Raw genomic sequence first — 23,344 nt, forward strand, 5'->3', positions numbered from 1 at the left:
CCATTTGTTCACTGCAAGTGTATATTGCACTGCGGAGAGGGGTGCCATTTCAAATTTCTCCTCAGGTAGCAGGAAGGCTAGAGTCGTCACTGCCAGCCGTTCCCGGGGACACTGTCCACACATCGGTATCAGATAGCAGTCACCAAAAAGACTGGCTTTGCACTATGAGCCTAAACTTTATCCCCACCCCCCCCCTCCTTTTGCAAACACCCGGAAAGGGAGGACACATGCAAGTAGATCCCGCCCACATTTACAGCAGTCATAATGCGAGCTTGCTGCCAGTATGTCAAATATAAGCAGCTGCTGCCCTTAGGGTTTATAAGATGTAAATACCAAAATGTTTCATATTTTATTCCACTAAAAAAATATATATATTTAAAAAAAACAATATTTTAATTTTTTTATATATTTTTTTTTTAATTATGATTAATCCCCATTAAGGCCAAATTAGGCCTGGTACTTAACCTTGATTTACGTTAAAAAATCAAACGCACCCTCTATTTAATCTGTTCTGTATGCTAGCGTTACCAATTGGCATGTTAGTGGGAGGGATAACTGTCTCTAATCACAATGTTTTAATAGTTTTGGAAATTGGGGCTGCGAAGATGAAAGAGTTTTGCTTTTCTTCCAGCGTTGTGCCATCAAAATGTTCATATAGCCTAAAAAAACTGTTCATAATCACAATCCACCACACCGCCAGGCTTATTAGTACATATCACACCGAGTACATCATCAAACTGACAAGACTGAAGATTGAGGTTAGGAAACGCGTTTGTGTCCTTATCTGTGTCATAACAGTTATGGGCAGAAAAGGCGACTCTCAAACATGGTGTAAATTATATAGGATGTCATCCAAGACAAGGAATTACGTCAGACTGCTATTAGGCCAAGGGGGTTTAAAGGACATACACTTTAAGGGTATGTTCACATGAACGTATAAAACAAATCGTTCCGTTTCATCCAGAAAAGTAGGGTTTTTTTCTCACTTGTCATCTGTGTACAATCTGGTTTTTACAGCAGCAGATATTAATCATTTCCAGTATCCTTAAAAACCAGATGCTATACTATGAATTTCTTTTATGGACCCATGGACTTGAAAGGGTCTCATCCAATTTAGAGAAGAAGCTAATGCATGATGCAATTTTTTTACATGCAGATTCGGTCAATGAAACATTTAAAAAAATAAATAAATAAATATCACTCATTTCCACTGCCCCACTGAATAACATTGGTCCGCGTGCTGTCAGTTTTTTTTTTTTTCCCAAGAACGGCACTCGCACCGAAAATACGAATATGTGAACGAGGCCTAAGGGAGTCTGTCATGTTGAACGTGGTGTCTGATCTACCAGCAAAACGAGCTGAACAGATACATATACAATCAGGCCCAGGGTTACAAACTAGATACATTCTGTAGGTAGACTTGTAACCTAGATATGTAAAGAAGTTGGAACAGGGCCGCGAAAAAATAAAATACCATAAGGTCGCGACCTTATGACATGACGAGACCTCCGGGGCAAGGATGGGGCTGGAAAACTTTGAGAAGCAGTGTGTGACATCAGAAAGAAGAGGGCCAGAGAGAGGTGGTATTTTTTTTAATCAATAATCACATTGACATCTGATCCTCTTCTTTCCATCACAAGGTGCGTTACATTTCTGGCCTCTTCACCATAGCCCAGGCTCCCGGCCACATCCATACCAGAGCTTCTGAGCGTCCGTTTGGGTAACTATAGCACATACATATTTATTTTTTATATATATATATATCCATGCCTTTACTACTTCTATCACTGATGTAGACATATGGCATCAATGTTCTCGGTCATTCTGTATTGGTCCTTTCCTTACATTGGAGAGGAATTTGATCCATTGGTTTAGATTGGTCTCATACCGACACCTGCCTGTTTATTTGTACTGTATTCCAGATTCCTTTTTTTATGACATTATGTATTGTTTTTTCAATAAAGTTATTATATCTTATTCTATGGTGGTGTGACATAACTTTTCCGTAGGAATATATTGATCCCTACCTAGCAGAACACATACTTAGCATGGCAGATTTTCTACTGCATATGTGAAAAAATATGTCCCAAGCCGTTGTTGTAGGGAGCTTTAAACCGATTAAGTGTTTAAAGGGGATGTGGCTTCAAGAGATGGGTGTGGCTTGGTTTGGAAGGGGTGTGGCTTAAGATGCAACAATATTTTGGTGCAAAAATGTGGTCTAAATGTAAGCCAAGAGGTGGTGTAAAGGGACAGGGGTGTCTAGAGATGAATCAAATCAATCACCCAGCATTAGCCACTGTGATAAATTTGGTGCATCTTCAGACTGTCTATCGTTAACACAGTGAAAATATTAGACCGGATTAGTAAATTTGCCCCCAATGAGGCCACTTTCTGGGAACACACGTGTCTGGTAACTCGGTCCCACTGCTTGGACCCTCTAGGTACAGATCAGCCAGTAAGAAGCACTGGATGCATTAGGTAGACCTGCTGAGAAGGGATCTAAGGAATATCATGGTACTCCTTGTCAAGTATAAAGCTACAATATTGGCCAAAACCGCTGATCTTGGTGGAACCAATCGACCTGGCCAAAACCGCTGATCTTGGTGGAACCAAATCGACCATCTGATGTGTATAGGAGACAGCTGACTATCCCGACAGATGATGTTGAGGGAGAGCAGCATCGGGCAGTAGAAATTTCAATGGCCAACACTTTTGTTTGTTGGGATGGCATGAGCCTTCTCCTTTCTGTCCATTGAGAATACATGCATGCTCACTAAGGTAAATTACTGCACCATGAAAAATAGTATTGTATGTGCCACCAATCATGTGATCACTAGGTTGTATACCATGGCGTCCATAGAGTGCTGTACATCTAGTGATCAGGCAGTAATAAACAGTCTTTGCTCCCTTTATAGGGTCTTCAGTTGTCACAGACAAACAGCTCTCTCCTCCAGCAGCTGCACATTTTCATGTAATAATGGGTATAAATCAGACATGGGGTAACAACCAGTAATACTAAAGTGAGAAAAACAGCCTTGTGCCATCACCTTAGTCCAAATGTTTTATATTAAATACCCCTTTAAGATCGTTCCATAGAAATAGAAGAAACAAAATGCCAAGATGTTGTGACTGCAGTGGTCCCGATGGGCATGTAACTCAGCCAGTAAAATGGATGATAAATATACAATAAATCACAATGCACACAATGATTTACGACCCATTAAGAAAACTATTGTTTATTTAGAAAAAAAGCTTACACTGGTAGAATTCAGCAGGTAAAAATTTCTTTTAAAAAAGTCTTTGAAACTTTTCACACTATATTTCAGCGGTACAAAGCTCCTGTACTTTTATATTTGAACCCTAATTTCTCATGAGTGACATTTATTATCCCTTGATTAAAAAAATAACAAAAAATGGGGAAAAAAATAAACAACATTATGACAATAAGAATTGTGTTTGGCGCATTTTCCTGTTCAGATACTTAGCGTTCTACACAATATACAAACAAATGCTCACAATAAGCATGGGAACGGTGCTCTGCATACCCTACATACAAGGCCGGGTAATAAATAAAACTGAGGTTAAATGAGGTAAATTCAAAAACTGTTGAATAATTGTTTATTTCCGGTTGCAACAATTAAAACGGATGCATTTAATATGGCAAATAATTGCGAAGTTTCAGGCAGTTTTATTTTTTTTTTCTGATGACCTAAAAGAAAGAAACTGTACACAGAAAAAAAATGGAACCTTATTTGCGCTGCGGCGATCCTCTGTTTGTAGCACATTGTGCTTAAAATTATGGAATAGGTAAACACTTTCAGCCATGTACTGAAAATAAATGTAAAAGAAAAACTAGCAACACATTAAAACACAGTAATGCACAACTTGAACATTTACTTAATGGTGGTGAAAAAAAAATGAAAATAATTTAAGAAGATGCAATTCGGCCTCTTCGTTCAAAATTAACTGTGCAATTAATATTGTGGTAAATATGCCTGGATACATCATCATCATCATCATCCAGCAGCAGGATCCCATGAATTCTTTCAAAGTGGATTCTGTGGAGAGATAAAAGGCAGCCCTGTGAAAACATGTCTCCTGTCCCATAGTGGATTCATTTCTGTAGGCTCTGGGATCAACTGAACTCCAGAGATCCAAATGGATGGTGGATTGTCCCAAGGGATAAGTCACTGAAGGAGTCACAGCAGATTTCTCCAGGACTAGAGATAGGCAAACCCGAACACCAATGGTCAGCGGTCATACCGGACAGTGACTGTAAGAGCTTGAATGCAAATGTAGTGTTTGGGGTAAGGAGCGCGAGAGAGCCAGCCAGCCAGCCAGAGACACCGAGAGGCAGCCAGCCAGACACACCGAGAGGCAGCCTGCCAGACACACCGAGAGGCAGCCTGCCAGACACACCGAGAGGCAGCCTGCCAGACACACCGAGAGGCAGCCTGCCAGACACACCGAGAGGCAGCCTGCCAGACACACCGAGAGGCAGCCTGCCAGACACACCGAGAGGCAGCCTGCCAGACACACCGAGAGGCAGCCTGCCAGACACACCGAGAGGCAGCCTGCCAGACACACCGAGAGGCAGCCTGCCAGACACACCGAGAGGCAGCCTGCCAGACACACCGAGAGGCAGCCTGCCAGACACACCGAGAGGCAGCCTGCCAGACACACCGAGAGGCAGCCTGCCAGACACACCGAGAGGCAGCCTGCCAGACACACCGAGAGGCAGCCTGCCAGACACACCGAGAGGCAGCCTGCCAGACACACCGAGAGGCAGCCTGCCAGACACACCGAGAGGCAGCCTGCCAGACACACCGAGAGGCAGCCTGCCAGACACACCGAGAGGCAGCCTGCCAGACACACCGAGAGGCAGCCTGCCAGACACACCGAGAGGCAGCCTGCCAGACACACCGAGAGGCAGCCTGCCAGACACACCGAGAGGCAGCCTGCCAGACACACCGAGAGGCAGCCTGCCAGACACACCGAGAGGCAGCCTGCCAGACACACCGAGAGGCAGCCTGCCAGACACACCGAGAGGCAGCCTGCCAGACACACCGAGAGGCAGCCTGCCAGACACACCGAGAGGCAGCCTGCCAGACACACCGAGAGGCAGCCTGCCAGACACACCGAGAGGCAGCCTGCCAGACACACCGAGAGGCAGCCTGCCAGACACACCGAGAGGCAGCCTGCCAGACACACCGAGAGGCAGCCTGCCAGACACACCGAGAGGCAGCCTGCCAGACACACCGAGAGGCAGCCTGCCAGACACACCGAGAGGCAGCCTGCCAGACACACCGAGAGGCAGCCTGCCAGACACACCGAGAGGCAGCCTGCCAGACACACCGAGAGGCAGCCTGCCAGACACACCGAGAGGCAGCCTGCCAGACACACCGAGAGGCAGCCTGCCAGACACACCGAGAGGCAGCCTGCCAGACACACCGAGAGGCAGCCTGCCAGACACACCGAGAGGCAGCCTGCCAGACACACCGAGAGGCAGCCTGCCAGACACACCGAGAGGCAGCCTGCCAGACACACCGAGAGGCAGCCTGCCAGACACACCGAGAGGCAGCCTGCCAGACACACCGAGAGGCAGCCTGCCAGACACACCGAGAGGCAGCCTGCCAGACACACCGAGAGGCAGCCTGCCAGACACACCGAGAGGCAGCCTGCCAGACACACCGAGAGGCAGCCTGCCAGACACACCGAGAGGCAGCCTGCCAGACACACCGAGAGGCAGCCTGCCAGACACACCGAGAGGCAGCCTGCCAGACACACCGAGAGGCAGCCTGCCAGACACACCGAGAGGCAGCCTGCCAGACACACCGAGAGGCAGCCTGCCAGACACACCGAGAGGCAGCCTGCCAGACACACCGAGAGGCAGCCTGCCAGACACACCGAGAGGCAGCCTGCCAGACACACCGAGAGGCAGCCTGCCAGACACACCGAGAGGCAGCCTGCCAGACACACCGAGAGGCAGCCTGCCAGACACACCGAGAGGCAGACAAACAGACACACCGAGAGGCAGACAAACAGACACACCGAGAGGCAGACAAACAGACACACCGAGAGGCAGACAAACAGACACACCGAGAGGCAGACAAACAGACACACCGAGAGGCAGACAAACAGACACACCGAGAGGCAGACAAACAGACACAGACATTTTTTCATTGTCCAGTTCAGGTAATGAAGTTCAGGTTCTGGTTGACGTTCGGGTACAGTTCTGGTACCTGAACCGAACTTTGAAATAAAGTTTGGGTACCACCAGAACCCAAACTTCCATCAGTCCACCAGTAAGGAGGAACCCATTGCTATCAGAGTAGCCCAAAACTGCAGTGGCAAAGAAATGGATGATAATGGAGCCATATGGAAAAATGATCTGTGAGTCCAGTGTATTCAGGTCATGGATACAGATGCAGTTATGTCTGGGGTGAGGCAGGATCAATACAGCTGCACTGTAGAGTCTGAATTACAGCCTCAATATCCAGATCTCCAACAGAAGGAGTCAGATTCACCATAAGGTTTTATGGAGATCAAAGAGGAATCCTGAAATGTCCAGGTATTGCGGCAATAGTATAAATGCTAAAAGGTAGTCCCATAAGCATTTATCACCTATTCATTGGATAGATCACTAATGTATGAGCAGGGCCACGACTGCTATGGCCATCACTAATTTCAAGAACAAAAGGCTTAAATTCACCAGTGTGAATAAAAGGCAATGGGCGTGTGCACAACTACTCTACAGTGAATGTTTGCACATGCTCACTAATGCTGCAACCACACTGTTTTTTTTTTTTTCTTTTTGGATCCCTGGTCTCATGGTCCCAGAACCCCAGCAATTACACATTTATCCTGCAGATAGGCGTTACATGCTGTTTAAGGGACAATCCCAGTTTGAAGTCAGTTACATGTAGGAGCGAGGGACTAATCACAGAAAACAAACAGGCCTTATCAACTCCAGGTCAGATTACCAATGTACAAGCAGGATGCAGCCGACCCCATGATAGAGGCGGGGGGAGCACAGGTGCAAAATACTGTTGGAAACAGTCACTCACAAACCTGTCAATTCATGGAGAGGGTGGATGTGTAGTATTATACATGCACACAGATGGGGCTTGCATAAGATGCCAGTTACAGAATGTGTGTGATGCACAGTGTCGGGCTTACAGCCTATTAATGACACCCATCATTTTAAATCAAGCAGGCTGCCCAGTACTATATACGTGCACTCCACATGACAGGTGCCCCAATTCACCCAACCAACACTAAACTGTGAGCCAGTTTTAATTTTAGAGTAGGGACTTGCAAGTATGAGGACCCTTGACGCGGGTTGTGAGCTTGCCTATTTTGGCCAAAATATCTACCAATACCTCATGTAATGTATTTATCTTATACATTATTTTTATCTGTTTATTGCACATTTTCCATTTTTTTGCAGGATGCAGCCAGGCTCTTTAGTGTTGGCAGGGTGAATTGGGGCGTCTGTCCTAAGGGGTGCACGTATATAGTGCTGGGCAGCCCGCTCGATTTAAAATTACAGGCGTCATTAATAGGCTGTAAGCCAGACACTGTGCATCACACGTATCTGTGTGACTGATGTCCTATGCAAGCCCCATCTGTGTGCATGTATAATACTACACAGCCACACCCTCCATGAATTGCCAGGTCTGTGAGTCGTTACTCCATTTTGCACCTGTGTTGCCCCCGCCTTTATCATGGGGTCTGCTGCATCCTGCTTGTGCATTGGTAATCGGACCTGGCGTTGGTAAGGCTGGTTTCTTTTCTGTGATGTTTTTTGAATTTATGTCCTTTTCTGTGAGCAACAAGGAACGAATGTCAGCTGTGGTGATTGTATAAGTAAAGGTTTCTGCTCCCAGACCTGAAAACAAACAAAAAAAAACCCTCCAAATGCCAAAGTTCTCCTAAATTTAACTAATAGCTGAGGTCTTACCTTGGTATAAGCAGAAGTCATTATCTGTGCTTATCTGAAGATTTATGGGTAAACCATTAGTTAAGGAGACTAATAGAAGATAGGAAATAAACCTTTCACAACAGACTAAGGTTGATGTCACACGGCAACGTTTCAGATGTGTCCTATCCATTTTCTTCACGAGTAGAACAACAGAACACGTACCCATTTTATTCTGAGGTCCTTTTCACATGTCCCGGTTTTTTTTGTGGACCAAACTAAAGTATTCACATGAACGGATCCGCAAATGAAAGTCAGCACCATAGAGGTTTTTGCTGACTTGTTAGGAGCAGCTGGGGAAACATCTGTCAGCATTTATTCTCATTTGTAAAAAAAAAATGGATGAAATATGAAGGACTAAAACCGGATAAGAACTGGATCCAAACAGATGAAAAACGGTTGTGTGAATTAGGCCTAACAATGATTGTATATTCACAAAGAAAAAGGTTTCCAAGTGTAATTGTTTCCATGTCTAGTTTCTGAGTTCTCATTACCATGGACCACACCTTCAGTCTCCAATTAAAACCCAATAGGCTCCGCTAACCCCCAGAATACAGGGAGCAGGATCACAGGCATCTCTTCTGTCCTTTATGAATGGACAACACAGCACAGCAAAATATATAGTTTACATTCATTTGTGCCTAGAATTAGGTTTTTCTTTATTGTAGTGTTTGTAGTTTATAAACCTAGCAGGTGCACTGTCACCTAACTGTATAAGGGGTTCACGTGTTGCCTTTTTAGGGTGTATAAATGTCATAAAAGGAGTTATTTTCTGCTTCAGAACCTCCTGCATGAGCCAAAACGGAGAGCTTAAAGAGAAGCGGCTTCTGTACTGACGGATCAGACGCATCCATGTGTTACTTGGTCGGCCATTTATTTCACAGCTTCTGATTTACTAGTCATTATTACACAGTGTTTTATGATCTAAGTGATTGGCAAAGAAAAAGAACTAAAGGTCACACAAGACATAAAACTGAGCAATGGTTTCACTAGGCCATTATATTACCGCAGAAAGAATGTCAAAATGTAGAAACCCACTTTAGGAAAAACTGCACTCCTGCAGCTCCGCTTAGAAGCAGAGGATTTTGGCAGATTGAAAATAAAGCGCTCATATTTCGGAAATCTACTCAATCATTAAATCAATTCGTAGCAAAATCTACGCTATTCTGCATTTTATACAAAGGAAGAAAAAACAACAACATCTGGATCTGCAATATATAATAATCAAATGCTGCCTCCAAGTCTACTATCACAAAAAGGATATTGTTTTTTCTCCTCTTTCCCTCCAGCGCTGTCGCGTTTCTCTTTCTTCTCAGATTTTTCCTTGTCATGTCTCGATTCCTTTACGAAAAAGACAGAATCAGAAACGTTATTATCTGATCTAGAGGTAGAGTGGATTTTCTGCTGCTGAAGACAATCCACCTCCTTATAGATTTCATTCATTGGTTTGGCAACTGGAATTAATTTGTTTTATCGGATCTGCATGACGTCATACAAGAAGTAGGAACCAGGATACCGATATCTGATCAGGAGGATGGCTGTGCAGATGTGCTGAACGCAGACTAGCTAAGCCTGGCTGCACATGCCTTACATTGGTCTCAGGTGCCTTTTGCTTCTCTCGCAATGAAGGGACGTCGCTTAGAGGGAGAGGAACGTGGCTCAACATGAGACACTATGAGCCAAAATTGCACCAAAATGTCGGTATAAATTTCTGGCACACACTAAGCCAACTAAGAAGTATTGTACAATTAAAGATGGTGCAGAAAGATGCACTAAGTTTAGCAAACAGCATGATACGACGTCGTAAATTTCGTGCATTAGGGTCCATTTACTAGAAGCGACTGGTAGGCATTAAAAAATGTATTTATTTATTTTACTCACTTGTATAGTGCCATTAATTCCACAGCGCTTTACACACATTATGGGCACTGTCCCCATTGGGGCTCACAACCTAAATTCCCTATTAGTATGCCTTTGGAGTGTGGGAGGAAACCGGGGAACCCGGGGGAAACCCACGCAAACATGGGGAGAACATACAAACTCCTTGCAGATGTTGTCCTTGGCATCTTCAATCATCTGTAATAACATTGTTCAGTGTGGATATGCTGCCACTTATCGAAAGCACGAGCCTGCCGAAAAATAATTGCACCTGAAGAACGTTCATTAATCTGATGATCGGCAGCTTGTTTACGCTGCAAGATCACTGTGGAGAGTGAACGCTCGTTCACCGTAATCTTTCTGTGTAAATGCACCTTAAGTTTGGATGATCCAAAAATAAGACAGTTTTGGTAAATCGGCCCCTCTGTGCATTTCCATAACTCATGCATATTTATTTTTGGCTTTGGCTATGTATTCCTAATGCCAAGTCACATGGCGAGAGAGATGTACTGCTAAATAGAAACACAAGGGGCCAGGTACAGAACATTGGCCACCCTTGTTATCACTCTTCTTTATAAATGTATGTTCCTACATTATGATAAAGCTCAGAGCAGGCCTTAAATGGGCGACCTGTACGTCTTTACTAGATCAGGCCCACTGGATAGTAGTAGCACATGACATTTATACTCCAAACCAACAGAATGGCAGCTGCACAGGTTAAAAGTAAGTCTCTAGTTTAATGACTGAATACAAATTAGGTAACAGTCTGGCAGTAGTAATTGGGTACTGTATGGTATAGCTATTTGCACATAGGTATACAAACATTATTTGGATATTTTATGACACCATCCAATCTAAGTTATTAATCATTCTGCATGCCATTTGTCATACGGCGTGTGCTGTACAACTGCCAACAAATCCATATTGGACATCAGCACGGTCCCCTGATTAAGGGGGCATTATACACTACAACACAAGGTCAAAAGAGACAGAGCAGCATGGTGGCTCAGTGCTTAGCACTGTTGCCTTCCAGCCCTGGGTTGAAATCCCACCAAAGACTATCTGCTAGGAGTTTGTATGTTCTCCACGTGTTTACGTGGGTTTCCTCCGGGTTTTCCGGTTTCCTCCCACCCCCCAAAGACATACTGATAGGGAATGTAGATTATGAGCCCCAGTGGGGACAGTGGCCATAATGTCTGTAAAGTGCTGTGGAATTAATGATGCTATACAAGTAAAATAAATAATAATAAAGATAGCCAGTGCTCAGGTAGGAGACCAAAACCCCATCATTTCTGACATCTGTCTTGTTGGTCTGAAACATTCTGACATCTAATTATATACACAGACTGAAAGTGGCACCTTGAAAGTCCAACTGCTTTGGGTTTTCATGACTTTTTATTTTTTTCAGCAGAGAAGAGGCAAACTACCTTTTTGCTGCTTGAAGAACTTTTCTCCATCTTGTCAGATTTCATAATCTCTGCTTTTTCTTTATTTGAGGATTTAGATTTGTTCCGGTCTTTCTCATTTGAGCGTGGGGAGTCGGACGGGCTCTCGCTTTTACTGTGTTTGGAGGAACCACCTAGGACAATGGTTTGGTAAAACAAAATCAACATTACTACAACTTCAAAACCTCTTAAATTTTGGTTTTTTTCATACATCTGTCTGCAACTTATTTTTCAAGCTGTGAAAGGCTTTGTGCTCCCTCCCCTCCCTCCCCACACAGGGAGGCCCGGCACTCCCTCCCTCCCTCCCCCCCACAAACAGGGAGGCCCGGCACCCTCTCCCCCCCCCACCCACAAACAGGGAGGCCCGGCACTCCCCCCTCCCCCCCACACACAGGGAGGCCCGGCACTCCCTCCCTCCCTCCCCCCCACACACAGGGAGGCCCGGCACCCTCCCCCCCCCCCCCCACACACAGGGAGGCCCGGCACTCCCCCCTCCCCCCCACACACAGGGAGGCCCGGCACTCCCCTCCCACACACAGGGAGGCCCGGCACTCCCCTCCCCCCCCCCCCACAAACAGGGAGGCCTGGCACTCACCCCCCCCCCACACACACAGGGAGGCCCGGCACTCCCCCCTCCCCCCCACACACAGGGAGGCCCGGCACTCCCCTCCCACACACAGGGAGGCCCGGCACTCCCCTCCCCCCCCCCCCACAAACAGGGAGGCCTGGCACTCACCCCCCCCCCCACACACACACACAGGGAGGCCCGGCACTCCCCCCCCCCCCCCCCCCCACAAACAGGGAGGCCCGGCACCCTCTCCCCCCCCCCCACAAACAGGGAGGCCTGGCACTCACCCCCCCCCCCACACACACACACAGGGAGGCCCGGCACTCCCTCCCTCCCCCCCACAAACAGGGAGGCCCGGCACTCACCCCCCCCCCCCCCACACACACACAGGGAGGCCCGGCACTCCCCTCCCCCCTCCCACACACAGGGAGGCCCGGCACTCCCCTCCCCCCTCCCCCTCCCACACACAGGGAGGCCCGGCACTCCCCTCCCCCCTCCCCCTCCCACACACAGGGAGGCCCGGCACTCCCCTCCCCCCTCCCCCTCCCACACACAGGGAGGCCCGGCACTCCCCCCCCCCCCCCCCCCCCACACACACAGGGAGGCCCGGCACTCACCCCTCCCCCCCCCCCCACACACACACACGGAGGCCCGGCACTCCCTCCCTCCCTCCCCCCCACAAACAGGGAGGCCCGGCACTCACCCCCCCCCCCCCCACACACACACACACACACACACAAAGGGAGGCCCGGCACTCCCCCCCCCCCCCCCCCCTCCCTTCTGCCTTGAAATGAGGTTTATTGTACTAACAGAAAATGTGCAATCTGCATTCAAACAAAATTTGACAGGTGCATAAGTATGGGCACCCTTATCATTTTCTTGTTTTAAATACTCCTACCTACTTTTTACTGACTTACTAAAGCACTTTTTTTGGTTTTGTAACCTCATTGAGCTTTGAACTTCATAGCCTGGTGTATGCAATCATGAGAAAAGCTACTTAAAGTGGCCACTTGCAAGTTGTTCTCCTGTTTGAATCTCCTCTGAAGAGTGGCATCATGGGCTCCTCAAAACAACTCTCAAATGATCTGAAAACAAAGATTATTCAACATAGTTGTTCAGGGGAAGGATACAAAAAGCTGTCTCAGCAATTTAACCTGTCAGTTTCCACTGTGAGGAACATAGTAAGGAAATGGAAGAACACAGGAACAGTTCTTGTTAAGGCCAGAAGTGGCAGGCCAAGAAAAACATCAGAAAGGCAGAGAAGAAGAATGGTGAGATCAGTCAAGGACAATCCTCAGACCACCTCCAGAGAGCTGCAGCATCAACTTGCTGCAGATGGTGTCACTGTGCATCGGTCAACTATACAACGCACTTTGCACAAGGAGAAGCTGTATGGGAGAGTGATGCGAAATAAGCCGCTTCTGCAAGCACGCCACAAACAGTCGGCTGAGGTATGCAAAAGCACATTTGGAGAAGCCAATTTCTTTTTGGAAGAAGGTCCTGTGGACTGATGAAACCAAGATTGAGTTGTTTGGTCATACAAAAAGGCGTTATGCATGGCGTCAAAAAAACACAGCATTCCAAGAAAAACACTTGCTACCCACAGTAAAATTTGGTGGAGGTTCCATCATGCTTTGGGGCTGTGTGGCCAATGCTGGCACCGGGAATCTTGTTAAAGTTGAGGGACGCATGGATTCCACTCAGTATCAGCAGATTCTTGACAATAATGTTCAAGAATCAGTGATAAAGTTGAAGTTACGCAGGGGATGGATCTTTCAGCAAGACAATGATCCAAAACACCGCTCCAAATCTACTCAGGCATTCATGCAGAGGAACAATTACAATGTTCTGGAATGGCCATCCCAGTCCCCAGACCTGAATATCATTGAACATCTGTGGGATCATTTGAAGAGGGCTGTCCATGCTCGGCGACCATCAAATTTAACTGAACTGGAATTGTTTTGTAAAGAGGAATGGTCAAAAATACCTTCATCCAGGATCCAGGAACTCATTAAAAGCTACAGGAAGCGACTAGAGGCTGTTATTTTTGCAAAAGGAGGATCTACTAAATATTAATGTCACTTTTCTGGTGAGGTGCCCATACTTATGCACCTGTCAAATTTTGTTTGAATGCAGATTGCACATTTTCTGTTAGTACAATAAACCTCATTTCAAGGCAGAAACATTACTGTGTCCAACAGTTATTACAAATATCAAACTGAAATAGCTGTTTGCAAAAACACCAATTTTAAGAAAACATTAAGCTTAATATTAATAGGGGTGCCCAAACTTTTTCATATAACTGTACATTAAAATAAAACATACTATTTTTCTAGACAACTGCATTTTTTTTTACTCTCATTTCCTAGAAAAATGTAATAGCAGCATAAACACTGATGTAAAACTCATCCATCTTTCGGCCTTTATTCATACATTTCTATTACACTTTTAGTGTTCGACACGTCAATGGTAAAAACTTGGTGCGGAGACAAACTTGGTACAATCTTCAGTATAAAAGGTGATTCAACAAATTGGCACTCACTGGTTCCGTTTTCTTCTTTACGTCTTTTTGACTCCTGGTTCCCCTCGCGGTCGCTGTTGGAATGATCCTGTTGCGTGTGAACCAGGATGACAAACGTTAGTAAAATGCCTGAAGAAGGGAAAACCACTCTACTCAGATTGTACAATTTAGTAAATCAACTATGGTTGAAGTAATGTTTAAGAAGGCCCATAATATAATAGCTTCTTGTAGAATGTGATACAATATTGACAAAGAAAGTACCAAAAAAGCTACAAAACAAGATCCAATTATCAGAGATGTGTTGTGGGGTTCATTGGGCTTTCTCCCAAGAAATATGCAGCCTTATTTAAAGTACCGCTCAAGTGATTTTGTTTCCATATTTAGTTATCCATTACCTATCAGTAATGTATGTTCAGTTTACTTCCTAGTTGCTGTCTTCTGCCGTTTCCAGCGCTGCTCCAGCCCTCTTCTGCATCATTTGACCACAGCACTTCATTGCCAGTGCACACAGACTGTTAGTTCCTTTCTTAACATAAGTCTATGAGAGTCCAAGAGTCTCGCTCGGAGTCTCAGAAATACATTGGGAAAATGAATTCTGATCCCCCCCAAAAAATAATGTTGTCTCATGATGCAGGAGAGAAAAAGGAGCAGCACTACAAATGGCAGAAGACAGCGACTGTTAAGTATTTTAATGAATTCATTGAACATATATTACCAATAGGTGACGAATGGGAAAATTATAAAAAAAAATTAAAAAAAACACGATGGGAGTGGTAGCTTCCCAAAAACTGGAAAAATACTAAGCAGTTCAATGCAAAATAATCAAGGAAGTTAGGCTATGTGCCCATGATGCAGAAATGAAGCAGAAAATTTCTGCATCTCCCTGGCAGAAAAAAACGCATGCAGATTGTGCATGCGTTTTTCCTGCAGAATACATGCGGATCCACATGCGGGTTCACATGCGTTTCCGCATGCAGATTGACAAGCACTTTCCAGGCGATAGCATCACTTGGAAAGTGCTTGACAACTAGGTCACACTATATAAATCCATGCAAACAGCATGGATTTATATAGTGTGAACCGTAAAAATTAAAACAAATAAAGCTATACTCACCCCCGAGGCCCCGGCGTGGCTGCAGCGCTCGTTCCTGTCTGGTTCCCGGCTGCCGGCATATCGCGAGACAGAGCGGTGAAGGGCCTGCGGTCACATGACTGTGACGTCACCGAAGGTCCTTCAGCTCTGCTGGCATTCAGAGAGAAGACGCCGGACGGGTGAGTATAAACTTTGTTATTTTATTCTTTTTTTACAGGTACAATGGTACCCAGGTCTGGATGAGTCTCCTCTCCTCCAGAACTGGGTACCATCCGCACATAGAGACGCATAGAAGCCGCTTGTAAAAATGTACAGTCGCGGTTTCTGTGCGTCTCAATGCAAGTCAATGGCGGGAGTTCCGCTGCACTTCCGCAAAATTAAATGACATGCTGCGGATTTTTGTACGCAGCATAAACGCTGCGGAAAAATCCGCAGCATGTGCATAGAACATGCGGAATCCCCTTGGGGACCATGGGGTGCGGATTACCTAGCGTTTTACAAGCGTTTCCGCTGCGGAAATTCCGCAGCATAAACGCTTGAAAAACGCTACGTGGGCACCCAGCCTTAAGAACATCTGAATCTGCGACTATTTACATGTAATATTATACTGTTGTTTTTCCCCTGGATCTGAAGAGGTTAACCAGTTTTACCTAATTTTAATCTGATTATCAGAAAGTGTTGTACCTGTTGTTACCGTGCAAAGTGTTTTTTGGTCTTTAGCGATCCTTTGGTCAGTCCACTGCAGAGTTGCGTGCCTTGGTAGGAGACCATGATACCAAATCATTGGTCATAGAGGTCACGTGTTGAGACAACATGTCATCATTGCCGTGGAGTAAGCAAAGATAAGCAAAAGGACCAAAAAATTTATAGGAGGATTTTTAAGGTGTCAGCCTGAGTTTTTGCATGAACTGCTCATTGCGCTTCTATACACCATAAGATAGAAATCAAAAAGAAAAGAATCTAATGCCACCAAAAACAAAGGGCACAAACAACATGACTGACTTCAAGGGACTACAAAAAAGCTAGGCATTAGCCCTGCTCACTCAGGGCCAGTGTAATGACCATGAACCCCACTAGATGTCCTGGGCACGTTCCAGACTACTGAGCATTTAACTACTTAGCCAAGCCATTTTTGAGAAATTAGAAAAAAATTAACACCAACCCTTTTTCTCTCTTTTCTTTCTTTTTCCTCTTTTTTCTCCCTTTCACGGGAATGTTCCCTTGATTTATCGACCTCTTTCTTCTCTACCTCTCTCTCTTTGCTCTTGGACGTAGGCGGGTTAGTGTGGTTTATGTAGTGCTGTTAAAATGAACAAGACGTTGCAAAATTACAGCTGCTTGTAAATCGCCCTATAAGTAAACATCAATCTGCAAGCACTTATCCCTGGTTATCCCTGGTGCACACCGGTCCACTAGCATCTCTTTTCATTAACATAAGTCATATATACCAGAAAATGTCATCATTACTGATTACAGTCACTCTGCAGAGACTGGACAGCCTGCTTTTAAAAGGTAGCAAAAAGAAAACTTCCCGTAAAAAAGCTTTCTATCCAAACTGAAGTGTTTCCCAACTATGTGCAATTATAAATGACACTAGAATCCACTGCTCCGCGAGCGAAACCAAGGCTGCAGCTCGGGCTCTGTCACTTCATACCATGATGAAACTGAACACATCCACCATTGTACAGTGCAGGGGGGAGAAAAATGGGAACATGTAATACAAGTTTTATTTTTATAAAAAAAAGTTGACTTCTAGATATAAAGGGGTTGTCTGGTTTTTTTTTTTATGTTGCCCAATGTATTCAGCATGTGGGCATAAGTATCTGTGTAAATACCTTGTCTTGCAGGTTCTGCCTGTGAGTGGCGCTGTCACTGGCCGCTCACAGGCATCACGTGACCCCCGGCTGCAGCCGACTCTGACATCCGCTGATGTAACGACAAGTCCAGGCTGCAGCCGGGGGTCTTTCTCTTCTGCGTTCCACCGGTGGATGCCAGGCTGTGGGTGGGGTTATTCCACCGTGCGCTCTCCCTCTCCCCATTCATTGAGAAAGCGTGCAGTGGATGCTGGGGGTGACGCGGGGAATAACCCCACCCACAACCCAGCAGCCACGGCGGGGACCCCAGAGCTGAGTCACGCCTCACTTGACGTGACGTCAGCGTAGTGTCACGTGATAACTGTGAGCGGCCAAGGATAGGGTCGCTCACAGGCATTATCAGCAACACAAGGTATTTACAAATATACTTATGCCCACATGCTGAATACATTGGGCAATTTAAAAAAAAGTTAAAAATAAGTTCTTTAATATAAGTTTCTAGATTTAAAAGTAAGGTACGCAGATGAGCACTGCTGTAAACTATAACAAATCCACACTGTTAGACCCTTGAATCCGTTGGTGGAGGGGGGGGGCGATTTTGTGGGACACAAAAAGTGATGAAAAAAAAAAAAAATTTATTACATTCTTTGGGAGTATTAACACCGCAAAAAAGAGGAGCAGTATTTACCTGCCCGGGTCTCAGAGCTAATGCACTATCAGGATGCAGCAAATCCATATAATAAAGATGGCGGCAACACAGGTGCAAAATACTGATGTAATAACCACTCACAACCTACCATTTCATGGAGGGGGTGACTGCTTAGTATTAATATTGCACACAAAAAACGCTTGTATAGGACACTGGTCACACACAGGTAGTGCACAGAGTCTGGCTTACAGACTATTAGTGACGACCATACTATTAGATTATGCAGGATGCCCAGCACTATATAAGTGCACCCCATGAGGCTGTGGCTTTGCTTTTAATTTTAGTACAGTCTATTTATTTACATCTTTGGGAGGCTAAAAAAAATATTGAAATTTATCATTTATTTTTAAAAAAACAGTTCACTGTTTGGCATAAGTTGTGTCGCTTACCCCATATCCAGGGCATTGCAGTAGCTTAAGTATCCATGGTTACAATCACCAACAAATAAATCCTCTAAAACAATATCTTTATTAATATTCTTAAAAATGCACCAAAATCACGCAAATTTTAGGATGTCAACCCCCGCGCTAGGCAGGATCAGAATAGTAACTTATCAGGGCCATTTAAGCTTATATTTAGAATCCTCCTTAGGGAGTTAGGTCTTCTATCTATTCAGATAGTGCTTGCTTTTAATACACGGGATTTTGGTGTATTTTTAAGAATATTAATAAAAGATAATGTATTAGAGGATTTATATGTTCACACCACAACAATTTATTAGTATATTGCATATGTTAATTTCTTGTACGATCACCAACAACTAACTGTCACTGTATGAGTGGTTGTAACCATGGATACCTAAGCTACTGCAATGCCCTGAACATGGGGTAAGGACAAAGCGAATCAGAAAAGCTATACTACATTTCTAAAATTATTACACCTGCTCCATATTGGGAAAGGATCTTGGAGACGGGAATACCCCTTTAACTTTAAACTTTTACAAAAGATTATACAGCCATTTTGATATTGAATTTCATAGTAAGTACACCAGCTGCATAAGATCTAAGAGATTTGTTTAATAATGTATGCAGCTTAAAATGTGAAATCTGGTGACAGATCAGCTTTAAGCACTTCCAGGTGTATGTTGGGGCATATCTTCATTTATACCACAACCCTCCTGAAAAATATTAAGTGACCTAAGCCTTACCCAGGTGGCGTATTTACTGTGCAGGGGCCGCCACGCTACACACCCAATACCAATGGATGCATGGAAGATGCAAGCGGTACAGATTTAGCCTATGTATGTGGCATGGCCTTGAACAGTGAACACATCAGGAGGATAAATGGTCAGAGAAGTCCCTTTTAGCCACGGCCCCACTATCAGTATTTTTTCTCAGGAGTGGTCGCCAAAACCAGGAGTGAACAATCAGAGAAAAGGTAGAATAGAAACAAGTCACCAATTCTGCATTTATCACCCACTCCTGGTTTTGGCTCCCACTCCTGAGAAAAAATACTGACAGAATACTGACCAAATACTGATAGTGGGGCCGTGGCCTTACAGTCACAATATCGAATGCAATCTTTGTATTTTATTTTGATATTTCTCCTGCTCCTATGAACAGAATCACAATCATTTGATCATTTGACTAAAAAACATTCATGACACCACTCAGTATAATTCCCAATGTGATTACAGATGATAAATATACAATTACTGAGGAGACATAACATTTCCACAAACTACCATTAGTTCGATAAAAGCATTTCTACAGACATTAATAGTCCTTTTGTCCATAAAAATTCACTTAACCCTTCTCCTGGCCATTAGTCAAGTGAAACCAAGAAATGAACAATAAAAGTAACTAATATATATATAAATAAATATATATACACCCTCATGGTTTGTAAATCTAACATTTTCTGCATAATCCTGAAATGAAACAGTCTTGTGATGAAAGTCCTGATGAGAACAGCGGAGGTGATTTCCTGATGATTTGTTCCATTATCAGCTGAGTACAGCTTTTCCCAGGTGGAGCCTAAAGGGGTTGTCCCATTAATAAAATTCATTTTAATCAATAGATTTTGTAATAATAATAAGTTCCACAATTGGATGTGTCTAAATAAAATGTTCCTGTGCTGAGATAATCTTATAAATGTGCCCCTGCTGAGTACTGTGTAATGGCTGTGTCTGACTGTACAGGAACATGGTCTGATCATACCACAGCTCCTGGGCAGAGGAGGAAGCAAAAGAGTATACAGACAGGACAGCAGGGGATCACAGCTGCTGGTTTCTGTGGAGTAAAACATTGTTTAAAAACAGGCAGTGAAATGTTTCACTTCACACAAAGAATCAGTATATCTGTATACTCTTTTGCTTCCTCCCCTGCCCAGGAGATGTGGTATGATCAGACCATATTCCTCTACGGTCAGATACAGACATTACACAGTACACAGCAGGGGCACATTTATAAGATTATCTCAGCAAAGGAACATTTTATTTCAACACATCCAAATGTGGAAATAATTATTACAAAATCTATTGATTAAAATTAACATTTTGCACGTGAAAACCCCCTTTAACAATCCTTTTCTCCTAGTGAAAGACCGTGCAGAGGGAAAAGGCTCCTTTTACAGCATGTATCCTCACACAGAGACACAGTGAAGAGCACACACACCTCATATAATTAGAATATCAAAGAGTTAATTTATTTCAGTTCTTCAATACAAAAAGTGAAAACTCATATAGTCATTACAAACAGAGTGATCTATTTTAAGTGTTTATTTCAGTTAATGTTGATGATTATGGATTCAGCCAATAAAAACACAAGTCATTATCTCAGTAAATTATAATAATTAACAAAAAACACCTGCAATGGCTTCCTAAGCGTTTAAAAGGTCCCTTAGTCTGTTTCAGTAGGCTCCACAATCATTGGGAAGACTGCTGACTTGACAGATGTCCAGAAGGCAGTCACTGACACACTCCACAAGGAGGGTAAGCCACAAAAGGTCATTGCTCAAGAAGCTGGCTGTTCACAAAGTGCTGTATCCAAGCATATTAATGGAAGGTTGAGTGGAAGGAAAAAGTGTGGTAGAAAAAGGTGCACAAGCAACCGGGATAACCGCAGCCTTGAAAGGATTGTTAAGAAAAGGCCATTCAAAAATTTGGGGGAGATTCACAAGGAGTGGACTGCTGCTGGAGTCATTGATTCAAGAGCCACCACACACTGACGCATCCAGGACATGGGCTACAAGTGTCGCATTCCTTGTGTCAAGCCACTCATGACCAATAGACAACGCCAGAAGCGTCTTACCTGGGCCAAGGAGAAAAAGACCTGGACTGCTGCTCAGTGATCCAAGGTGTTGTTTTCAGAGGAAAATAAATTTTGCATTTCATTTGGAAATCAAGGTCCCAGAGTCTGGAGGAAGAGTGGAGAGGTCACAATCCAAGCTGCTTGAGGTCTAGTGTGAAGTTTCCACAATCAGTGATGGTTTGGGGAGCCATGTCATCTGCTGGTGTAGGTCCACTGCGTTTTATCAAGACCAAAGTCGGTGCAGTGGAAATTTCATTCTCCAGCAGGACCTGGCACCTGTCCACACTGCCAAAAGTACCAGTGATAAAGAACGCAAGTGAGCGTTCGAAACGCGTTTTGCTCCCCTACCCTGTCTATGCAACCTTTGTAATTTTTGCAAGTTTTTAATGGATGAAAAATAAAAGAATTATTTTACCAGACGCTGGAACAACTTTTATTTTTTTTTCCAAAAGTACCAATACCTGGTTTAAAAACAACAGTATCACTGTGCTTGATTGGCCAGCAAACTCGCCTGACCTTAACCCCATAAAGAATCTATGGGGTATTGTCAAGAGGAAGATGAGAGACACCAGACCCAACAATGCAGACGAGCTGAAGGCTGCTATCAAAGCAAACTGGGTTTCCATAACACCTCAGCAGTGCCACAGGCTGATCACCTCCATGCCACGCCGCATTGATGTAGTAATTGATGCAAAAGGAGCCCCGACCAAGTATTGAGGGCATTTACTGAACATACATTTCAGTAGGCCAACATTTCAGATTTTAAAAACATTTTTCAAGCTGTTGTTCTAAAGTATTCTAATTTACTGAGATAATGACTTTTGTGTTTTCATTGGCTGTAAGCCATAATCATCAACATTAACAGAAATAAACACTTGAAATAGATCACTGATTGTTATGACTCGGAGTTTCACTTTTTGTGCTGAACTGAAATAAATTAACTTCTTTGATGATATTCTAATTTTGTGAGAAGCACCTGTATATACAGGTAACCTACGCAAGGAGGGGAAACTAAATAGTTAACAGCAGCGATCGGGAGCTTCAGCTCCTGTTATAGCCGGCATGTACCACATGTGGGGGAGAGGTCACCTCTCCACACTTGCGGACCCCAGTGCTGACATACTGGTATGGTATATCCATATGCACTAAAGGGTTAAAAGGGAAGCCATCATCAGAAAATGACCAAATGTTTCAATCACATTTTTGTGTTGAAAAGATCACAATTAAAAAAAAAAAAGTGGACAGTGTGAAAAATGGCAAGCTTTCTAGGTTTTTATAAGACTATTACTGTTTCAGGAAACTCACACATACATTAGCAGCAATGAGCAGGCTCAGAGCTTATCTTTTGTACTGAAGCACCTAATGAGCGTGTGCAAAGGCCACTATGAAGGGAGGGGAGCAGTGACATCACCTATTGTGATTGGTGGATCATATGTTATCAGCTGTGTATACAGTTGTCATCGGACAGTGTAATCCTGCCTCTGGTGATAAGGTGCCTGCTGAAAACTCTTCCTGAAAGGACGATGAGTATTAAAAAGCCATAGTGGCCACTTTGAAAATTGCAAGATTATTGTTTTAAGTTTTCAATAAAGATTGAGAGGTGAGGAAAAAAAAACATTGGCAAACATTAATACAAAAACGTGATTTATACAATAGGTCATTTTCTGATGACAGCTTCTATTTAAGCAGCAAAAGGAAAGGGCTGCCATTATAGTCTCCATGTTAGCTTGCACAAAATGCTAAATAATAACTCCGCCTGGATGCACAGTAATACAGGGATAGATATGAGTATTTCACTAGGCAGATAGATGGCCGATAGAGGTTAGGGAATAACATGGAAGTATCCGGTCCAGTGGCCAGATCAGTATTGTGTGGCTACTGGACGGGAGCCCCGAGAACCACCTTTATAACGGATGTCATCTGCCGCTTCTCTTTTGATTAGCCACCCTGGTAGGACTTAGTGTGTATGTCACATTGCAACGATGATGTAGCACCAGGCTGGCTAATCAAAAGAAGAGCTGTGGATGCCATCGGGTAGGAGGCAGTTTGCAGGGCCACGGAATACTGACCTGATGTGCCAAACT

General features: G+C 44.3%; 1 protein-coding gene across 1 annotated transcript in view; it reads right to left on the reverse strand.

Moving 5' to 3' along the window:
* Positions 1 to 3,220: 3,220 nt before the first annotated feature.
* Positions 3,221 to 23,344, reverse strand: part of THOC2 (THO complex subunit 2) — a 141,997-nt gene continuing 121,873 nt past the window's right edge. The window contains exons 34-39 of the mRNA XM_073641084.1: positions 16,649 to 16,786; positions 14,415 to 14,481; positions 11,287 to 11,438; positions 9,246 to 9,322; positions 7,964 to 8,011; positions 3,221 to 4,058 (exon numbers count right to left, since the gene is read on the reverse strand). Coding sequence (XP_073497185.1) covers positions 7,984 to 8,011; positions 9,246 to 9,322; positions 11,287 to 11,438; positions 14,415 to 14,481; positions 16,649 to 16,786 — 462 coding nt within the window. The 3' untranslated portion in view covers positions 3,221 to 4,058; positions 7,964 to 7,983. The remainder of the gene's footprint in view (positions 4,059 to 7,963; positions 8,012 to 9,245; positions 9,323 to 11,286; positions 11,439 to 14,414; positions 14,482 to 16,648; positions 16,787 to 23,344) is intronic.

This window comes from Phyllobates terribilis, unplaced genomic scaffold (genome assembly GCF_046119375.1).
Source record: "Phyllobates terribilis strain yellow unplaced genomic scaffold, ASM4611937v1 Scaffold_7__3_contigs__length_470593459, whole genome shotgun sequence".
Classification (NCBI taxonomy): domain Eukaryota; kingdom Metazoa; phylum Chordata; class Amphibia; order Anura; family Dendrobatidae; genus Phyllobates; species Phyllobates terribilis.